The 21,513-nt window shown below is 36.8% G+C and overlaps 1 protein-coding gene and 1 pseudogene across 1 annotated transcript in view; both read right to left on the bottom strand.

Annotated features, from left to right (window-relative positions):
• The window catches only part of RASA1 (RAS p21 protein activator 1), a gene marked incomplete in the record, with an annotated part of 120,605 nt that overhangs the window by 33,659 nt on the left and 65,433 nt on the right, over window positions 1-21,513 (bottom strand). Inside the window, 3 exon segments of the mRNA XM_014583926.2 lie at window positions 3,028-3,184; window positions 4,329-4,449; window positions 18,808-18,886. Of these exon segments, the coding sequence (XP_014439412.1) occupies window positions 3,028-3,184; window positions 4,329-4,449; window positions 18,808-18,886 (357 nt within the window).
• LOC102493544 (UAP56-interacting factor pseudogene) lies at window positions 5,576-8,860 on the bottom strand (annotated as a pseudogene).

The following is a 21,513-nucleotide window of genomic DNA, read 5'->3' as shown; positions in this document are numbered from 1 at the left end:
ATCTCTTCTGTTTCTTTTACTTTCTTGCTCCAGAGTTGTTAGTTTCTATGTAGACTAGTAAAACAAGCAATTCTTCAACTATGTATGAAACATTTTTTGCTTCAGCTTAGGTATTAACTACATGCCCTCATCACATGCTTCCCAAGTTTGATACTGTGGGAATGGATCTGTGAGAAGAGAGGGGGAAGAGATAAAAACTGTTTCTTATTTGAAGTTCACAATTCAGATTTTTTTTTTCCTCACAAAAAGTAGACATTCAGTGATATGGTGCTGGCATAATGTATTTTGCACCACTGACTTTAGCTATAATGTTTATGTAAATTTTTAGGTCAATATATTTTAGGTTAATATATTTCTTATGAAATGGCCTAATAAGTAGATTATGTTTTGTTTAATTAATGCTGTTTTTATCTTATGAATATAACGACTTTCAGCATTAACCACTAAATTGCTCTTTACGGTGGAAAAATAACTATTTGTATATTAAAGTCAATTATAAACAAATAACAATGGAAAAAAAAAACACCTAAATCAGTTACTTTTTTTCAAGAACTCCCATATAGTGTATGATAATGAAAAACATTTCAATTTCTGTGTTAATAGAAAAAATACAAAAAAATGAAACTAAATTTATGCATAAATGCAAAAAGTAACTTCACTGATAATTAACAACTGTGAATAAAGTAATATTTGGAGTAACTGAGTGATTTAACAAGAAGCTTAGAGGTTAAGTACTAAAATATGGTCACTATAAAAATCGAGCTGTCTGCAAGTGTGATGTTCCAATTCTCTGGTCCCAGTAAAATAATGCGTTAGAGAATCACTTAGAAAGAGAACCATATAATTTCAAGTGATATAACTCTCAAAATTGAAAAGACTTGTCTTAGTATTCATATTACAGTAGCATCTCACAACCACCAATATCTCAAGGGACACCTATACTGATTCATGGTACACTCACTGAGAAGCTCTGCTTAGCTGTTCTAACGAATTCACTCATCACAATCATCCTCCAAGACTCAGTTCAAGAACCACCTATCTCAATAAAGTTATCCCCCAAATTTTATATCCCGTTTACTGTTTTAGTACTAATAAACTACATTTGGTAGTGAACAGAGTCATTTCTTTGGGAACCATTTCACTCATACACAATAAGTACAGCAGCCTAATTATTCTGGAAGAAGAAATAAATTTCAGCAACAGGGATAGGTACAAAATGGTCTATCAGGGTAATCTCATTCCTTTGTTTCTTCAGGGAACCCAAAACTAAGGGCTGGTTCAGAGATGGCCCAACAGCATATTCACCAGCTTAGAGTTATGAGATGGAATGCTCATACTCCTTTCTCTGGTGCTGTTTGTCATCTTGCTATCACATAAGACTAATTTAAGGAAGACTCCAACACGCAACAAAAAAAGGTGAGCAAAAGAGAAAAGGAGCTAGAGGCCTGGTCTAACACATTTAAAATTCAAGATTCCCCTATCATCAAGGGAAGAGAATAAAAATCTCAAAAAATCTATCTTACCTAAATTTTTTGTATTTTGGAAAAAAAAAAAAAAGAGGGTATCAGAGTCAGATAAATTTATGAAATATTTCATATTATCTTAGAGATTCACAGTGTAAAACTAGCTAAGCCTCTCTCCCCATACTCTCTCTCTCTCTCTCTTTCTCTCTCACTCTTTCTCTCTCTCCCCCCTCTCTCTAAAAGCTCTGCTGTAAGGAAAATTATTTGTGCAAGTCAGTATTTCTCAAATCTATTTAACCATTTAAGAAAACTGACCACCTATAAAAATCATCAGTAACACTAATGTGATCTGAACATACTCTGGAAAAAAAGAAATAGAAAGGTTGTATGTTTCATAGCTATTTCTCTTGAAGTTTCACAACTTCCCCCAATATAAAACCTAGATTTGCCTAGTAAAAAATCTTGCAGCACAAAAACAAGTTGTTAGAAACACTTGGTTTTAACTGCCGAGTTTTATTCATCATAACAACAGGTAATAGTAATGACTAGTAAATTAGGCTGTTGGAAAAGTCATGATGCATTTTTGCAAAGAAAAACAGAAAAAAATACATTGTGACTTTCTCAGCAGCCCAGTATCTAATAGGCTCTGCAATTAATTACTAATAATACTAATTGTGAAAGGTAAAGAGGGCCATTGTTCTTGAGTATAAATCCAGATGTAATCAACATCTCTAATTGTTTTGTGATGGTCAGGATTTAGATTACACCTTTATACTTACTTTTCAAAACCCTAGAAATCGGGAACCAGCAGTTAGCGTAATGGCTATGTCGCTGGACTCCCACGTAGTCAACCGCGGTTCGCGTCCTGGACCCGGTGGCTTAAAACTCACGCTGGGCGCATGTGCGTGCGTGACCATACCCCCCTGGGGGGTGATTTCTCGCTTTCTGTCTCTGTGTCTCTCTCTCTGTCTGGCAACTGCACACGCCCTATAGCGAAAACCTCTCCAAAAAAAAAAAAAAAATAATCAGAAATCAATGTAGTTTTTTTTTTTAACTCAAATCTGAAATAGTTTTATTCCTATGAAACAATTAATTTTATTAAAATTGTTTCTTTCTCTTTTTTGTTTTTGGAATTGTTTTTGTTTTTGTTTTTGCTATAAGGGTGCGTGCGCTCGCCAGAGAGAGAGAAAGAGAGAAATCACCCCCCAGGAGTCTTAATGTCAAGTTTCCAAGGAGTGAATATGATAAAACCAGAGGAAGAATGACAAGATTCAATGTAAGTCACTCAAAAGATTGCTGGTGGGGGCAGGGAGAAATGCAGATAAAGACTTACTACAAGAAATGTCATTCCAAAGATTTCTATGTTATACAGTAGAGTAGAACTTTATGAATAGGTTAGTCTAAAACAAGCAAGGAAGATAAAAATTACTCTACTAGAATGTGAAGCTGACATTTTTAGAAGGTGACTTTAAGGCTGTCAATATGTTTTAAAATGATTTGAACATATCCACTTATTTTATTATTAAAATAATTCCAAAAGAGAAATAGAAAACCAATTTCTTACCTGCCGAAGAGACTATCATGAACAACATAGACAGAACATACACTGAGATCTATTAATCCTTTTGGTTTTGTAGCTCGTTTTTCACTTTCAAAATAAATAAGTTGGGCATCACTGCCCTCTAAGATAAAATATAAATTTTTCCAACGTTTTCCTTTGCCTGTTAAAAAAAATTGTTTTCCCTTAGCCAAACAATGCATTTGTGAAATAATATCTATTAGCATCATAAAAGTGTCGCTGAAAATAAAAAATTAAATATACTTCAATTTTTACTTCAAAGCTTAAACAATGCACCAACACTTACATAATGAGAAAATAGCTCTATGTTAGGTATAGAAAAATGCCTTCTGTTATATTGACTTAGTGACTAGCAGAGTAAATGACAAGAAAACCTTAACTACACCTTAAGACATTTTGGTTTGATGAAATCTGAACTGTTTGGGAGTAATTTTTTTCCAGCTTAAGGAAAAATATTTTCCATTAAATGACCTCCCCTACCCAACTGCCCAATATCTTAACGCTAAATTGTTTAGGGAAATTGATAAAATAAAAACATCAACACTATGAATATATCGAGTGTCATAAGGACTTTCTCTTAAAAAAACAAAACAAGGCCAGCCCATAGTGTGCTGATTAAGGCAGCTGGATACCTCAAAGCTGACTGTGCAGTTCAAATCATAGACCTGGTAGCTTGGAAAACATGCTGGTCATGGGTGTGTGCATGCCCAAAATCTCGGAAGAAGAGAGAAATGGAGAATGGACTGCAGTGGACTATTGCCCATGGCAGGGGTGGGGATAAGGAGTGCTTTCTCAATTTCCTGTCTCTGTAAGCGTACATGCACTCTGACAAGTTTTTTAAAAAAATTACAGATAGAAGGAGCAAAGATTCAAACATCCTGTACTGAGAAACCAGCAGGTGGCATGGTGATTAAGGTGCTGAACACTCCCACATGGCCAATCACAGTTCGAGCCCTGGACCTGGTGGCCTGCTTTCTCACTTTCCCTCTTTCTCTGTGTGTGTTTCTCTCTGGTCACATTAAAATAAATAAATGAATAAACAAAATTAAATAAACAAACATCCTGTACTGGAACTACCTCCAGATTTAAAGGATATACTTTAAAATACATACACTTACATATTAAAGCCCTGGCTGAAAATTTGGACTTAAAATACCTTGATTCTAAATATGAAGAATGCTTAGATATAATAAGTTCTAAAAGGTGTCAATTACTAATAATTCTTTCTATTAAATGGGTTAATGCTGAAGAAAATTGACTCCTTTAGTCCTAAAAAGTTTACTTACCCTTTTTCAGAAGATAACCTTTCTTAACAATGTTTTTATAAAAGGCATCCTTTGTTTTACGACGAATTGTATTATAGATTTCCTTGCCATCTACTGTATCATTGAGTACTTGTTCTTGATCCTGAATTTTAAAACACTGAAATTATTTCATGAATTCCTAGTGGAAATAAAGTAAAAATCTACCAAGCTATGAAATAAAAACCAGATAAAGTGTTTTAATAGTAAAATGTAACAAATAAATTAAGAGCTCCTTTTCCAAAAAATTTGCAAAACAGTTTCCTTGCCATTTCCCAAGAACTAGTGAGTTATTTTTAAAAATATAGACAGTTTTGTTGTATTTTGCAGAAAATGTTGTTTTGAAAATATCAATTTGTCCCATCATAACCAACAAATTAGAAACCAATCTGAATGTAAAACAAGTTCATGTTTGCTTATGCACAATTATGTCTATAAGAAATACTAAGTAAAAACAGAAAACTGGGGGTTGGCAGGTAGTGTGGTGGTTGGGGTGCTGGACTCCCACATGGTCGACTGCGGGTTGAGTCCTGGACCTGGTGGCTTGCTTTCTCACTTGCCCTCTTTTTTTCTCTGGACAAACTGGAAAATAATAATAAAAATTAATAAAGTTAAAAATAAAAAATTATTATAAAAAACATTAAACTATATTCAGCTGAACTAAGAAAAGTGAGGAAAAATAAAACATACACCTCAAATACCTAACAGTTCCCTCAGTTTATTAAATGTGTTATGTGCCACACCCATTCATTCATATGTGGTGTTACAGGTCTGTCTGATTTCAGAAATCCTCCTTCCCACTACGACATTTTCATGCTTCAACCATTCCAATGGCTACTTCTATACCTAAACTTCAGGTCTTTTTTCCAGGTACAGTACCATGCTTACTGCACTTGTAGAACTTGTATATTGTACTTGTATAAGACTATGTTACATTTTAATTAGCTTCCTATCTTTTTTATTTAACTGCCAGAGACTATGTGCATTCACAAAATAGAGATAGCTATGGTGATAGAAAAGGCACTCTACAGGGTTTGTGGTCATGCCACAATCCCTTTTCCTCCACTTTTACATCCTGTTAGGATTTGGGATGCATATGTGCATGCACACACACATTCCCAGCATGTTTATTTATTTATTTAATTTTTTTGCATGAGAACAAAAGTTTAATATACCAAACAAAGACACTTGTTATATGATGCACTTAATGTCAATATCTGGGGTAATTCTTAAGGTTTACCAAAACTGGCATTAATAATAGCTTTGTACAATCATATTTAAAACAAAACAAAAATGAAAACATCTTTATATCATATTTTTACAAACTGTTCTAAAGACAGCAAACTTGTGTTCAGTTGTTTTCCTTCTCTTTAAAGTTAGCTACCAGCAACCCTAAACCAGTCTAAAACGTATTATTCTGGGATCAAATATAAGTATCTGTACTTGCAAAAGTTTTATGAGTCCTCTGCCATCTCTGTGGACTAGAGTTTATTTTCAAATTCTGTGCCTGCCTTCCAAAATATCACTTATCAGTAGAAGCACTGGCAAAATATCAGATATTAAGGATCAGATTTAATTATTTGGTATAGTATGAAATTGTTATTGATAACTTTCCATAGCCAGTATAAACCAGTAAGTAATCCAAGGAGCATAGAGACGACAACAAAGTCTAGAAGACAACTCAAGGCAGGCAGGAGATATAACATAATGTCCTGTTTTACAGGAAAAGTCAACAATAATATATTCTAGAGAAACAAACACCTACTTAGAGGTTTAAACATTATAGCAAACCAAAAGGTTGAGCTTCAAAATAATCAAACTTGTAAGTAAGAGCTGAAATATTTTTCTGCATTTTTGGCATTATACTGTAATTCATAGTATACAACTATCTGAGCACTCTTAGCACTACCTTGGCACAACAAACTCAAGATTTACCAAGACAATGTCTAAAAAATGGGCAAAGGCAATGAGATCCTAAATACCTCTAGCATAAAAATAACCCATTTCTATCTTTCTGTCTTTCTGCTGCATGAGGAACCAAAGAAGTCAAATACAGAATTGTTTTGTCTGGACCAACCAAGAAATCTTTAAGAACAGATAGGTATATTCCCTGTTATTCTTTAGGGTGTTATTTTTTTGCTTGTTTTTTTTTTTTTTAACAGATGTTTAAAAAAATTTCAAAAATAAAAATAAAGAGTTATTTAGGCTTGTGAATATTTTGAAGTTTCTTGAATTTATGTGATGAACTCTTCAAGCAATTCAGCTTTTCACAGTCATCAATCAAAAGTCCTTCTGACATGGATTGGATCTACCCACTGTTACAAAATGACTTCCTCCTTTGTTGAACATGAGAGTAGCTCTTTGTTCTTTCAGAATCCCCAATCCTTCATTCAAAGTCATCCCTGTCTGTTTTCCAACACTGTTGATATCAACTTGTAGGGGGACACCTTTAGGAACTTTCTTTATGTCAGATTGCTCCCATTTAGAGTACAGTAGTATGAGTTAATTGCGGTTTCTGAGTTACTGGACATTGCAATGCTCCAGGATTATCAATGGATAAAGTCAAAATCCCTCCAGTTGTGGTAGAAGTTTGCCATTGACGAGCTCTCTTTGCTACTGCATCGTCTAGCAGTTGTTCTGTGTTCAACTGGGCCTGAACCTTCAAGCCTCTTCTGAAAAGTTGCCTGATAAGTGTCTTTCTGATGACTTATTTCCATTTCTGGAAAAATTAGCTGGGATGTTATTTTTTCTATTTAACTGGTTAGGTCTCCTGAGAACTGCAATTGGCTTCCTCTGCACTTCATTTTGTCTCAGAAGATTTGTCTTCCTTTTTAACACTGGAAAATATCGTTCTATATTCTTGTCACTTAAGAGGTGGACAATTCATAGGGCTAATTCCTTTTCGAATTCCAACTGCCTTCCTAGCTGCAAGGCCAGTGATAACTCCATAAAGACGTCTCTTTCCAGGCATTACTCTTCCTCTGCGGCTCAGATTAGTCTTACCAAAACCAGAATTCTGTTGCATTCCCCATCTCACTCTCATCCTGAATTGCCAGACGACACTTTGCTGGCATCTTCTATTCAGTCTTGAAAAACTCTGCTTCTTTCCTTCCTTTTGATTCAATTTGATGATATCATCCAAAGACATATCAATTTTGTCGAGGTTTTCATTGCTGTGAGCTTTCGGCAGCAGCGCCACTAACCGGGTACCAAACCGGCTCATGGCTGGAGACGGGCTGAACAGTCGCGCTGAACAGTCAGCCTCGAAGGCCAGAGCCGGAGGCCTGCCACCTCCCACTCTCGCTGGAAGACTAGCTCCCCCAGCATGTTTTTTAATCCACCAGGACCGGATTCAAAACATAGGATTTTAAACATGGGATATGGCTTCCTTAACTACATGACTAGTAGGCTGGCTTTTTTTTTTTTTTTTTATCAAGTGTCACTGATGAAGTTTTTGAGTGTTAAATCCCTAATCCCACTTCTTTCATAAGCCTTGTGATTTTCATTGCTTGATTTTAGAGTTACAGCATGGTTTTTAGGAATGCATATGTCACATTATAGCAGAACTGACATAAATCACTAAATCTTTCCAAATTACAAAAAAAAAGTATTCAGAAACAATATAAAGAAAAATGTGCCTTCATCATAATCTTCCCAGCATAAGTCAATTTTCAGTTTTACTATCAGGGTTCAATGGAATCAATTTTAGTTTTCTAGCAGTTCTCAGTATTTGCAAGGATTAATATTTAGTCTTTCTTAGAGACTTCATGGGTCCATTCAGTCCTCTTAAAAATCTAATATAGGTTATGAAACTGTCATGATCTTATTCTGTATCTTGCAACACTCTGTTTCATCATTCTAGGAATTACTTCATCATTAATCAATTATTCCCAAGTATGTTAAAAAATACTAAAATAACAATAGAATAATAAATTGCCTAGAAGAGGTTTGGTAAAGTATGGCATGCATGCTGAGTCCAGTCCACCACCTGTTTTTGTATGTAAAGTTTTACTGGAACACAATCATACTCATTCTTTAAATATTGCCTCTGGGTGCTTTCAACTACAAAAACAGACTTTGGTAGTTAAGAGAGAGACTGAATGCCCCCCAAACCTAAAATATTTACTGTTTAGCCCTTTACAGAAAAACTGTGCCAACCCCAGGCCTACATGAAGCAGTAGTGAAATAAATAACCTTTATTGAATGTCCCCTTGTTTTTTCTTACTGTATTGCTAAATATGGCAACATTTCTCAAAAAAGTACAAAAGGACTGCCTTTCGGGCCAGCTGGGAGCGTGGTGGTTAGGATGATTGGATCCCACGTGGCCGACTGGTTTGAGTCTCAGACCCAAAGGTCTGGAAAACATTCAGGTGTGCCTGTACCCAAAAATTCCAAAAGAAGAAATGAAAAAGAATGGACTGAAGTGTGACCTTTCCCCATGGTGGGTACTTTCTCATTTTCCTCTTTTCTCTGGCAACTGGCAAATCCAAGTACCTACTAGCAAAAAGGATTTTAAAAAAAGAAGAAAGGTTGTCACTGCTATCTTTTTTTTTTTTTTTTTTGGAGAGGTTTTTGCTATAGGGTGTGTGCGCTCGCCAGACAGACAGAGAGAGACAGAGAGACAGAAAGTGAGAAATCACCCCCCAGGGGGGATGGTCACGTCGCAATCCCTTCTCCTCCATTCTCCTCTTGGGATCTTGGGCATGCACGCACACGTGCCCGGTGTGAGTTTTAAGCCACCGGGTCCGGACCGTGAACCGCGGGCGACTACGTGGGAATCCAGCAACATAGCCATTGCGCTAACTGCTGGTTCCTGTCACTGCTATCTTTTTATCAGTTTTCACTGACCACAGTTAAAGTCAGAACTCTTGCAATGAGAAAATAATGATGGAGGAAGCTGTCTAACAATTATTTGCAGACTAAGAAGACACGTGCAAAGAAATAGTAGCACTCCAGACTCTACTGTGATAGCAAAACTGATTTCTTTGAGTGCAAGTTCTATGGCATAAAGGTAATGCACTACTCAAGAGAAACTGGATCCCGTTCAGTGACGGTGATATAAATCCTTGATCTGAAACATGCCAGGCACATGCCTGAGAGCCCAGGATCTGATAAAATGGAAGACAAGAGGAAGGTGATCACAGTGTGACTAGCTCCTGTGGAGGATTCTTTCTCTCTTTTACTCTAACATGTGTATACACACATTCTAACATGAAGAAAGAAAACAAATTTTTAAAAAATTGGTTTTGAGAGACGAGCAGATGGCGTAATGTTATGTCACTGGACTAATGTAGGTAACCCACAGTTGGAGTACCAGACCTGGTGGCTTAACACTCATGCTGAGCACATGCGCACCCAAAATCCTGAGAGGAGAATGGAGGAAAAAGGATTGAAGCTACCCTGGGGGGTGATTTCTTACTTTCTGTCTGTCTTGCAAGTGCATATGCTCTATAGCAAAAAACTTCCCTTTAATAAAAAATTATTTTAATAAGCAAAATCTCAGATGCTGAGTTTTCAGATAATTACATGCTTAATTATTTTTCTCAAACTAAAAACTTTCTATGTAAACCATGTTTATTTCTTAAAAAACAAAAAGACAAAGTTCTTTTCTAATCATTTAATGGGAAATCGTGCAAAGTTTTGTGATTAAAACCCTGGATTATATTGTTTTGCTAAAAAGGAGTAAGACTACTATTTAAATTTTTACTGGTAAACCAAATTATACTTTTATGACTATAAAATAGACAAATACTGAATTTAGTATAAAAAAAAATAGTAATATAGATCCCTTCTCCTCCATTTTCCTCTTGGGATCTTGGGCACGCACGCACACATGCCCTGCGTGAGTTTAAGCCACCGGGTCTAGGACTTGAACCGCAGCCAACTGCATGGGAGTCCAGTGGCATAGCCATTGCGCTAACTGCTGGTTCCTGTCACTGCTATCTTTTTATCAGTTTTCACTGACCACAGTTAAAGTCAGAACTCTTGCAATGAGAAAATAATGATGGAGGAAGCTGTCTAACAATTATTTGCAGACTAAGAAGACACGTGCAAAGAAATAGTAGCACTCCAGACTCTACTGTGATAGCAAAACTGATTTCTTTGAGTGCAAGTTCTATGGCATAAAGGTAATGCACTACTCAAGAGAAACTGGATCCCGTTCAGTGACGGTGATATAAATCCTTGATCTGAAACATGCCAGGCACATGCCTGAGAGCCCAGGATCTGATAAAATGGAAGACAAGAGGAAGGTGATCACAGTGTGACTAGCTCCTGTGGAGGATTCTTTCTCTCTTTTACTCTAACATGTGTATACACACATTCTAACATGAAGAAAGAAAACAAATTTTTAAAAAATTGGTTTTGAGAGACGAGCAGATGGCGTAATGTTATGTCACTGGACTAATGTAGGTAACCCACAGTTGGAGTACCAGACCTGGTGGCTTAACACTCATGCTGAGCACATGCGCACCCAAAATCCTGAGAGGAGAATGGAGGAAAAAGGATTGAAGCTACCCTGGGGGGTGATTTCTTACTTTCTGTCTGTCTTGCAAGTGCATATGCTCTATAGCAAAAAACTTCCCTTTAATAAAAAATTATTTTAATAAGCAAAATCTCAGATGCTGAGTTTTCAGATAATTACATGCTTAATTATTTTTCTCAAACTAAAAACTTTCTATGTAAACCATGTTTATTTCTTAAAAAACAAAAAGACAAAGTTCTTTTCTAATCATTTAATGGGAAATCGTGCAAAGTTTTGTGATTAAAACCCTGGATTATATTGTTTTGCTAAAAAGGAGTAAGACTACTATTTAAATTTTTACTGGTAAACCAAATTATACTTTTATGACTATAAAATAGACAAATACTGAATTTAGTATAAAAAAAAATAGTAATATAGAAATAAAACTTTTCTGGGTTGGCTCCACGTTACAACAGTTAAAGCTCCGTACATGGAGAGCTGGATTCCACATGGCTGACTTCAGTTCAAATTCCAGACTTGGCAGCTTGAAAAACATGCTGCACATGTGTGTGTCCATGTCCAAAACGGAAATGGAAAAATGAAGGAAAATGGATTACAGCATGACCACATCCCACAGGAAGGTGCTTTCTTCCTTCATGGTATCTAGTAAGCACATGTGACTTCTAGCAATTACAAAAAGAAAGGAAAAAAAATTACACATAGAAAAAAAAAATCACAAGATTGATCATTCTAATTGGTGCTTATAAATCTATATAAAAATAATTTACACTTACTGCACAAAGACTATATTCTCCAACAAAATTATAAGCCATGATAGTTCTCAAAAGTAGTGTATTTTGATGATGCAAGTTAAGAAAAGGGAAAAGAATGATAGGCTAGAACCTATTGGTGACATACGAGAACCTCTGGAACCACTAATATACTTTGATAGTGGAAGTGTCTGCATATTACTGCTTTGGTATTGGTAATTAGTGTTGTATCTGAAATTTGGAATCAGAACTTATAAGATGGGTATGTTCCAGGTCCAAGAATGAAAGCTGAAAAGCAGTTAGTCACATTCAGAAGACACTGTCCTGAGGCCAGCAGATGGTGTAGTGGTTACACTGCTGGACTCCCACAAGGCCTACTGTGCTTTGAGTCCCAGACTTGGTGGCTTGAAAATCACACCAAGTGCATGTGTGTACATGCCCAAGACCCCAAGAGGAGGATGGAGGAGAAGGGACTGCAGCATGGCCTTCCCCCCAGGGGGTGAATTTCTTACTTTCCTTCTCACTGTCTCTATGTTTCTTTCCAGTGAGTGCACGTGCCCTATAGCAAAAAAAACCTCTAAAAGACACTGCCCATTTCAGGTACATAAGCTTTATCCTTTATGACCATGGAAATAATATAACAAAAGTGTGGGCTTGTCAGGACCAGCAGAGGGCATAATGGTTAGGTGGCTGGATTCCCATGTAGTTGACTCTGGCTCAAGTCCCAGACTTAGTGGCTTGAAACTCACACTGGACGCGTATGTGTGCATGCCCAAAATCCTGAGAGGAGAATGGAGGAGAAGGAATTGCAGCATGACCGTCTAACCTTGGGGAAAGGGGGTGAGAAATCACCTTCTTTCTCTCTCTGTCTCTCTGGTAAGTGCACACACATCTTATAGCAGAAATCTCAAAAAAAAAAAAAAAAGTTTGTTTGCTACATTTAAATTCTTTTTACAATTTCTGAAGAAGCTATTTTTGGATTATCCCTTTATTCTTTCTTCTGCAAATTATTTGTAAAATGACTTTAGGATAAAAATTCAGACCAAAACAGTAAGTATTACTACTTTCTGATAACACAGATTTGTACTCATCAATCTTTACTTCAATGATGATATTAACTGTAGAATGGCACATACCTGTAGTTTTAGCATTTAAGACAGTAGTCCCCAACCTTTTTGGCACCAGGGACCAATTTCATGGAAGACAATGTTTTCACGAATTGAGGGGCGGGAGGGGGAAATGGTTTTGGGATGTTCAAGCACATTAGATTTATTGTGCACTTTATTTATTATTACATTGTAAAATATAATGGAAATAACTGTACAACTCATCATAATGAAGAATCAGTGGGAGCCCTAAGCTTTTTTTCCCCTGAAACTAGACGATTCCATTTGTGGGCTCCTATGAGAATCTAATGCTGCTGACATGATAGGAGGTAGAGGTCAGGTAGTATTGTGAATGATTGGGAGTGGCTGTAAATACAGATGAAACTTCACTCACTGGCCATGCTGACACCTCCTGCTGTACAGCCTAGTTCCTTACAGGCCATGGATCCATACTGGTTAAATCGGGGTGATCTCAAATTTAAGACCTATTACTATACTAATATCTGGATTTAAATACCTAATTTCAAGATAACCTATGTAAGTCTTTTAAAATTTATATTAAAGCAAAGACTGGTATATGACCTAGAAATCCTAAAGGATTCTAACTTATTAAAAGACATTCCAGTCAAGGATACAACTTCACTTTTGAAGTCCTGGTAATGTGTTCCTTATCTCAACCTGCATTCTACACAGTTCTAGACAGGGAGGACCTAGATCCTACATATTACATGTCAAAGGAAGTAGGTAATCTTCTGATATATGATAGTCATCTCAGATATATAGCCTGATAGCCACTGAACCAGGCTTTTGTCTAGAGCTTAGATATGTAAGCCAGACTTTCAGTTGCAAATCCTGCTTTTGTCACTAAATAGCTCAGAAAATTCCATTTAGTAAATTAATGCAATAAATGTTTACTAAGTACCAAGTACTGTTTTAGTTCTTGAAATAAATAGTGAACAAATCAAAGATCCCTATCCTTATGGAATTTATATTCTAAGTAAAGAAATGGTAACCAAATATTGTCCTATAAATTAGAATATAAATACTTTGATAAGGAAGACCAAGTTATAGTGTTATAAGAAGTATCTTGGTCAGTCCATCATGTATTTTGCTTCTTTCTTTTATGACACAGGTACACCTAAGAGGATCTTCTCACCATGTTCCACCCTGTGTCAGCTGGTTTAGGTCACAGGCACATGTGCATGCACCTCGGGCATGCGCAGGAAGGTCCCAGGATGCAAACCCAGATCTTTCCCATATGGGTCCAGTGGCATTACTGCTGCTCTACCACCTGCTCTTTATGAAAGTAATTTTTAAGAAAAACTTGAAAAATGAGAAGAGTTAAATAAGCGAGTATATGAGGAAAAATCATTTTGGGTAAACAAATAGAAAAATCCTAAGGAAGGAAACAGCTTATCATGAAAACAAGTATGAGTGGAAGAGTGAGAGAGGGATAGTAGGAAGCAGAGTTCAGAGAACTAACAGAATGCCACTGTTTGCATCGTATGGACTTTGGCTTTTTTTCTGAATGAAATGTTGCATATGCAAGTTTAAACAGAGGAATGACATAATGTGAAATACATTTTAATTGGATTCTACTGACTGTTGTGTGGTACAAGCAAACAGAGGTACAACAGAGAGATGAAGTCAGACTCTCATAGTGGTCATATTCTAAATATATTTTGAAGCCAGAGTTAGCGTGTGTTTTTGACAGATTAAATCAAAAGTACAGGAGAGGAACAGAAGAGTCAAGGACGACTTGATCTCTTAAGTAACTGACCTTTCTAGTCTCAGTTTCTCTATCTACAAGACAGACATTGATTATAGTGTCAACTTCATGAACTTGTGGGGAAAAAAATCAAATGGATTAATAATGAACAGTGCCTAGGGCCAGTCCCATAAAGCAGTGGTAAGACACTGTGCATGTGGAGCCAGCTTCAACATAACCAACTGGTTTCAGTCCTGGTCCTGATGGCTTGAAAAACACACTGGGTACATGTACGCTTAAAAATCATGAAAATAAGGAGGACAAGAGGAAAAAGGATTGTGGAATGACCATGCCCCACTGGGGGATACAATCTATTTCGCTTGCTCTCTCTATGGCAAATGTACACAATCTATAGCAATTAAAACACACACACACACACACCAGTGCTTAAAATACAGTGCTGAAATATGTTAGTTACTATTTTTTAAAGGAGTTTTTGCCTTAGGGCACGTGTGCTTGCTGGTGAGAGAGAGAGAGAGACAGTGAGAAGGAGAGTGAAAAATCACGTCCCCAGGGCGGTGATCATGCTGCAATCTCTTATCCTCCATTCTCCTCCTGGGATCTTGGGCACACACGCACATGCACCCAGCATCATCTTCAAGTCACTGGGTCTAGGACTCGAACTAACAGACTCCAGCAACATAACCGCTACACTATCTGCTGGAACCTGTAGGTTATTTTGTTTATTGAAGGATGTGTTGCCTCAAAAAGCTCCTTACCTGTCTCAAGGTGTTGGTTCTAGGAGTTTTTTTTTTTTTTTAAACCTATTTTTTTGGGGAGAGGTTTTTTTGCTATTGGGCGTGTGTGCTCGCCAGACAGACAGAGAGAGACATAGAGACAGAAAGCGAGAAATCACCCCCAAGGGGGGATGGCCACGCCGCAATCCCTTCTCCTCCATTCTCCTCTCGTGATCTCGGGCACGCACGCACACGCGCCTGGCATGAGTTTTAAGCCACTGGGACCGGGACGTGAACCGCGGTCGACTATGTGGGAGTCCAGCGACATAGCCATTATGCTAACTGCTGGTCCCTAGGACACTTGTTTTTGTTACAAGCATCTTAGTTTGAATATAGGTATGCAAAATCACTTGACATCTAATCAGTTTCCATTAGTGATGGGAAATTACTAGCCTTTGTGATCTCCCATATTTAGAATTCTGCTAGATAAATAAGTAAGTATTAATATCTACTTTCACTTCAGGCCCAAAATAATAAGACTACAAATAGCATTTAACAGTTTTATAATTAATATCAGTTTTTTTTAAAGAATTATTTTATTTATTATTATTATTTTTTAATTTGACCAGAGAGAGAGAGAGAGAGAAAGAGATAGAAAGTGAGAAAGCAAGCTGCCAGGTCTGGGACTCAAACCACGGACAGCCATGTGGGAGTTCAACACCCCACCATGTCACCTGCTGGCCCCCCAGTATTAGTTATTTTTGAGGCACTCAATGCATTACGGGTACTTCTGCAAAGTATAATTAGAGGTTTACTTTATTGTTAAGAAGCATATTATATGTTTGAAGTAATTCTTAAAGCAACTTTACAACTTATATATTAAAAATGTACTAGATGTCTCATGCTACTTATTTTTTCTAACTATAAAAAAACTGAATTAGGGAACCAGCAGTCAGTGTAATGGCTATGTCGCTGGACTCCCACGTAGTCGACCATGGTTCGCGTCCCGGACTCGGTGGCTTAAAATTCACGCCGGGCGCGTGTGAGTGCGTGCCCAGGATCCCGAGAGGAGAAGGGATTGTGGCGTGACCATCCCCCCTGGGGAGTGATTTCTCGCTTTCTGTCTCTATGTCTCTCTCTGTCTGGCGAGCGCACGCGCCCTATAGTGAAAATCTCTCCAAAAAAAAAAGAAATTGAATTAGAAAATTCCAAGAACAAATTCAGAATGGAAAAAATTTATAACTTAATTTGCTGACAAATAAAACTTATGGACCTATGAAACAAATTAAAATCATCATAAATTCAAATAGTCAATGTAAGTTATAAATACAGTTATAAATAGTTATAAATGGGATGAAAGAAGGGTACGCCATCTGAAGTCAAAGGTACCTCTGACCCCAAATAAAAGGCTCTCAGCAGTGGTTTCATAAACACACAGTGTTCTTTAACAAAAAAAGGGGGGGGAGGATAGGGAGGTATCCACATCCTAGTAGTTAAGGGTGCCAGATACCACCTAGCTGACTGCAGTTTAGGTCTCAGCCTTGGCAGGTTGAAAAACACATAAGGCACAAGCAAGCGTGTGCGTGTGTACTAAATCTCAACAGGATGGAGAGAAAGAGGACAAAGAGTTGTGCCCTCTAGAAATCTTTTAAAACTCTGTTTTACATATGTAGTAGTTAAAACAGTGAGAAGCCACGGTCTGCTGAAACAGTGAAAGTATATCCATGTGGACTAGTTATTAGAAAGTTGTCAAGGATGTCAAACAAGAGATGGATTTTAAACTAGCAGTATGTATATACAGGCAGGGAGGAAGAGACTGGCATGAAGATAAGAAGGAACTGATATTTAAGAGACATTAGTAACAAATAGTCAGGATAAAGTGGCTGCTTCCTGCTGGAGAGAGTCATTCAAGCAGTTAGTATTTAATGAATACTTAATGTCAAGTGCTGTTCTAGACACTGAGGAAAAACAATCCAAAAGGAGTGGGAAAAAAAAAGAGGCTTGAGTGGGGCCGGCAGGTGACATGGTGGTTAAGGGTGCTGGACTCCCACGTAGCCAACTGCAGTGCAATTCCCAGACTTGGCAGCTTTGCTTTCTCACTTTCCCTCTCTCTTTCTCTAGCTGCCTCGCTCTCATTTTGGTCAAATTAAAACAAAAAGTTAAATAATTCTTTAAAAAAAAAAAAAAAGGCTTGAGGAAATAAAGGAAAGATGTATTAAAGATGCTGATGATTCTTGAATTTATATTTATCTTCAGAAAAGTGATTTGCCACCTCAGCAACTGCAATAAGTAGCAGATTTAACTACCTGGAATTAACTTGTTAGGGAGAACAAAACTGAGAAACTAAATACACTTACAAATTGCTATACAACTTCAGCTGTACCAAAAAATCTCTTCCACAATGCTTCATTATAAACTTGGTATATCAGTAACACCAGTTCCACAGAGGAAAATTCATCATCACTTTTTAAAGGACTTTATCTAACCCTGCTATGTATGGGTTAGGCAAGGAACAGAGGTGAATTATCTATGCATTAAGTAACTAATATTTACCAGGCTCACCTGTTCAAGGCCATTGTATCCTCTTATAATCTGAATTTTTTATTCATTCTTGCCTTCTGTAAGACCTTGTTTATCAAGAACTGCCCCATCCATTCCCGCCTCACACTACCACTGTCCTGTTTACGATAGTATTTTACTAAGAGAACACAGACATGCTCAAACTTTGTCACCATAAAATTATAGGCAAACAAAGTAACAAATTTAAATTCCACTTGGCCCTAATTCTCTTCTATCGTTATTTTTCATTTCTTTTCTTTACTTACAAAGCTTACCTAGGTAAGCCTGGCTGTGGTTTATTCTCACCATTTCCAATTCTGCCTCCACAAACTCATTCCTTGACCTTGCAATTTGGTTTCTAGTCCTATTCTCAAAAGCTTTAAAAAAATTTCAAATGATCTATTAACAGAATCAGCGAGACCAGCAGATGGCATAATGATTATGTCGCTGGACTCCCATGTAGTCGACCATGGTTCGCATCCCTGACCTGGAGGCTTAAACTCACACCGGGCGTGTGTGCGTGCATGCCCAAGATCCCGAGAGGAGAATGGAGGAGAAGGGATTGCAGCGTGGCCTTCCCCCTGGGGGATGATTTCTTGCTTTCTGTCTATCTCTCTCTGTCTTTCTGGTGAGCACATGTGCCCTATAGCAAAAACCTCTTCGAAAACAAAAAAGAATCAGCTTACATAAAAACTGAGTTTCTTGGGACCAGCAGTTAGTGTAATGGCTATGTCGCTGGACTCCCATGTAGTCAACCGCGGTTCGCATCCTAGACCCGGTGGCTTAAAACTCACACCGGGCACGTGTGCGTGTGTGCACAAGATCCCAAGAGGAGAATGGAGGAGAAGGGATTGCGGTGTGGCCATCCTCCCTGGGGGGTGATTTCTCACTTTCTGTCTGTCTGTCTCTCTGTCTGTCTGGCAAGCGCACGCACCCTATAGGAAAAACCTCTCAAAAAAAAAAAAAAAAGAAAAGAAAACTGAGTTTCTCTTACAATTCACATTCTGAAAGAATCTAAATAATGTGCAGGTTTATATTTTATTCCATTTTAAACATGTACATCACCAAAATGAATATTAAAATAAAATAAAAATTACTGCAGAAGAAAAAACCACACTGACCTGCATTGGTACAGGTTCCTTAAGATAATATCCTTCAACAATCTGTTCTTTTCGATAGTGATCTATGATGTCTCCGATGCTGTTAAAATAAAAATTACTAACACTGACATAATTTATCTCATAAAAAGTACAGACCTTCTAAAATACACATAAACCCAGTTACCAAGGATTATTAGTCAATTTTTTTAAAAGCACAAAACCTGATATGTTAAGGGAATAAATAATTTTAATAGTCATACTATTATAGAAAACACAAATGTTACCAACTGCAGTTAGTCATATACTCTAAATATACAGCATTTAACCATTGCATTTCAAGGCCAACCCAAAATTAATGTGATTTTCCAGAGACACCATGTGTTGTACTTTAATTTCAGTAAAGCTTATAAGTACATAAAATTGTACACTCCTCTTTTTGAAACCTAGGTAAAAGTTAATCATCTTTAAGCTCTAACCAAATCCCCCTCTTACCTCTCCACCTCCACCTCAATTACTCTGTTGCTGATTTCCAGGCATATATGTAGATACACTGAATTTATCAGTCTATAAACAATAATTTTTTTAAAAGAATTATTTATTTATTTACTTATTTTTGTTTAGTTTGACCAGTGAGGGACAAAGTGAGAGTGAGAAAGTGAGAAAGCAAGCCACCAGGTCTGGGACTCAAACCATGGTTGGCCATATGAGAATCTAGCACCCTTAACCACCATGTCACTTTCTGGCCCCAAATCATCATTTCTAATAGACCTGAGCATCAATAATGTAAAAATATTATCTTTTTCTTTAGTTTAAATATGCGGGTCTATACAGTATATTTTATAATATAGATTAGTGAAAATATGTTTGCTGAACTAAATCTGCTGTTATATGCCTGTCTTACTTTTCTAAAATTTTGAATATAGGAATGTTAAAGTTATGTTGCAACAGTTTCTAAATGAAGAAAATGTAACTGCAACCAAAAGTCCAATGTACAGTTAATGGGAAGACAGAACAGCTAGAAAATGGCTGTTAAATAGATTTACTGAATAATTTTACCTACAAATCTGTATCTAAACAACTAAAGATAATCACAAAAATGTATGCTCCTAGAAATTACTTCTTAGGAATCACTATAATATTGACATCCGTGCTGAAATGCAATATGTATTTCTAAAACAGCTTTCCAGGCCTCAGATGTATATAATTATGGTCTGCCTTAAAAAAAAAAAAAAAAAAAAGAGATATTAAAACTAGAAACAACAGTACCTCTGAACAGTAAGAAACAAATCTGTAAGGAATAAAAAAATCTAAAAGTCAGAAATTTAGAGGAATAGTTAATCCATTATATTAGCATATATTTAACTTTTTTAAAAAAATCCGTGGGACCAGCAGTTGGCATAATGGCTATGTTGCTGGACTCCCATGTAGTCAATCACAGTTCAAGTCCTGGACCCGGTGGCTTAAAACTCACACTGGGCGCATGTGTGTGCATGCCCAAGATCCTGAAAGGAGAAGGGATTGTGGCATGACCATCCCCACCTAGGGGCGATTTCTCACTTTCTATCTCTCTATCTCTCTCTGTCTTTCTGGCAAGCTCATGCACCCTAAAGCAAAAACCTCTTTAAAAAAAAAAAAAAAAAAGAAATCTTCATTTTGCAAGCAGACTGATAAGCAATAATTTGGAAAGAAATGTACTTCAAATACTTCTTTCTTCTTATTCACTGTAGTCTTTATCAACAGAGACAATCTTTATATGTTTTACTGAATACCTCCACTATATAAGAAGAATGTCCATCTTCGCAGAATGTAGGTATCTTAAGGAAGTTTAATAAATGAACTTCCCAAAACAACAAATCTACATAAATTATTTTATCTTTAAAAATTATCAATATGAATATTAATTCAATTAAGAACATGTTTTCAATTTATCATTTTATATGTTCCAAATCTCTAGAAAACTAGACAATGGAAAAATTACTTTCATAAAGAACTCAAATTGCAGCTGGCTGGATTTTTAATGGGGATATCTAGAGCTCAGATTATAATGCAGAAAAGTACATTACAGCAAGAGTCTTCGAAAGGTTCATGGAAAATGTGTGTTAAGAAAAAACTATGCATGAATTTTTATCCTTTTGTTCTCTCTCTTTTTTACTGACAGAACCATGTGTGCTTGCCAGAGAGATAAAAAGCACCCCCCTCCCACAATGGGGGTATAGTCCCTTCTCTGTTTCTCCATCCTGTCAGGATTTTGGCAAACACACAAGTCCAGTTTGTTTTTTAAGGCACCAGAGCCAGGATTCGAACCATGTCAGATCAAGGCTGGCTTGAATTTAAAAAATTTTTTGTACTAAAATAAACTGGTACTTTAATTGAATTTTCCATGAAATTTCTTAAGTACCCTCATAAATAAGGTACACAAAAGGGTTCAACTGCCTAGTCATACATCTTTTTCTTAATATCTTATAGCAGTCCACCAAACTTATGGCAAGGAACTAGAAGAACTTGTTTTTGTTTTCTTGTTCTTTTAAGCAGATAAACCAGCTGCTAGATGTGTACACACTTAAAAATCAAGCTGAAATTGAGAGGAATTTTAATTGGGATGGAGAATGCTGCTGTGGTATTAAGGGATTAAACTAGGAAAATGTTAGTATTTTAGAACATGATTATGCCAACCTACAAAAGAGGAAAACAGTGCTAATCTAGAGTTATCAGGTATGGGAAAATGTT

The sequence above is a fragment of the Tupaia chinensis genome, unplaced genomic scaffold (assembly GCF_000334495.1).
Source record: "Tupaia chinensis unplaced genomic scaffold, TupChi_1.0 Scaffold145147_1, whole genome shotgun sequence".
Taxonomy (NCBI): Eukaryota; Metazoa; Chordata; class Mammalia; order Scandentia; family Tupaiidae; genus Tupaia; species Tupaia belangeri.
This window is presented reverse-complemented; position numbering and strand designations above follow the sequence as displayed.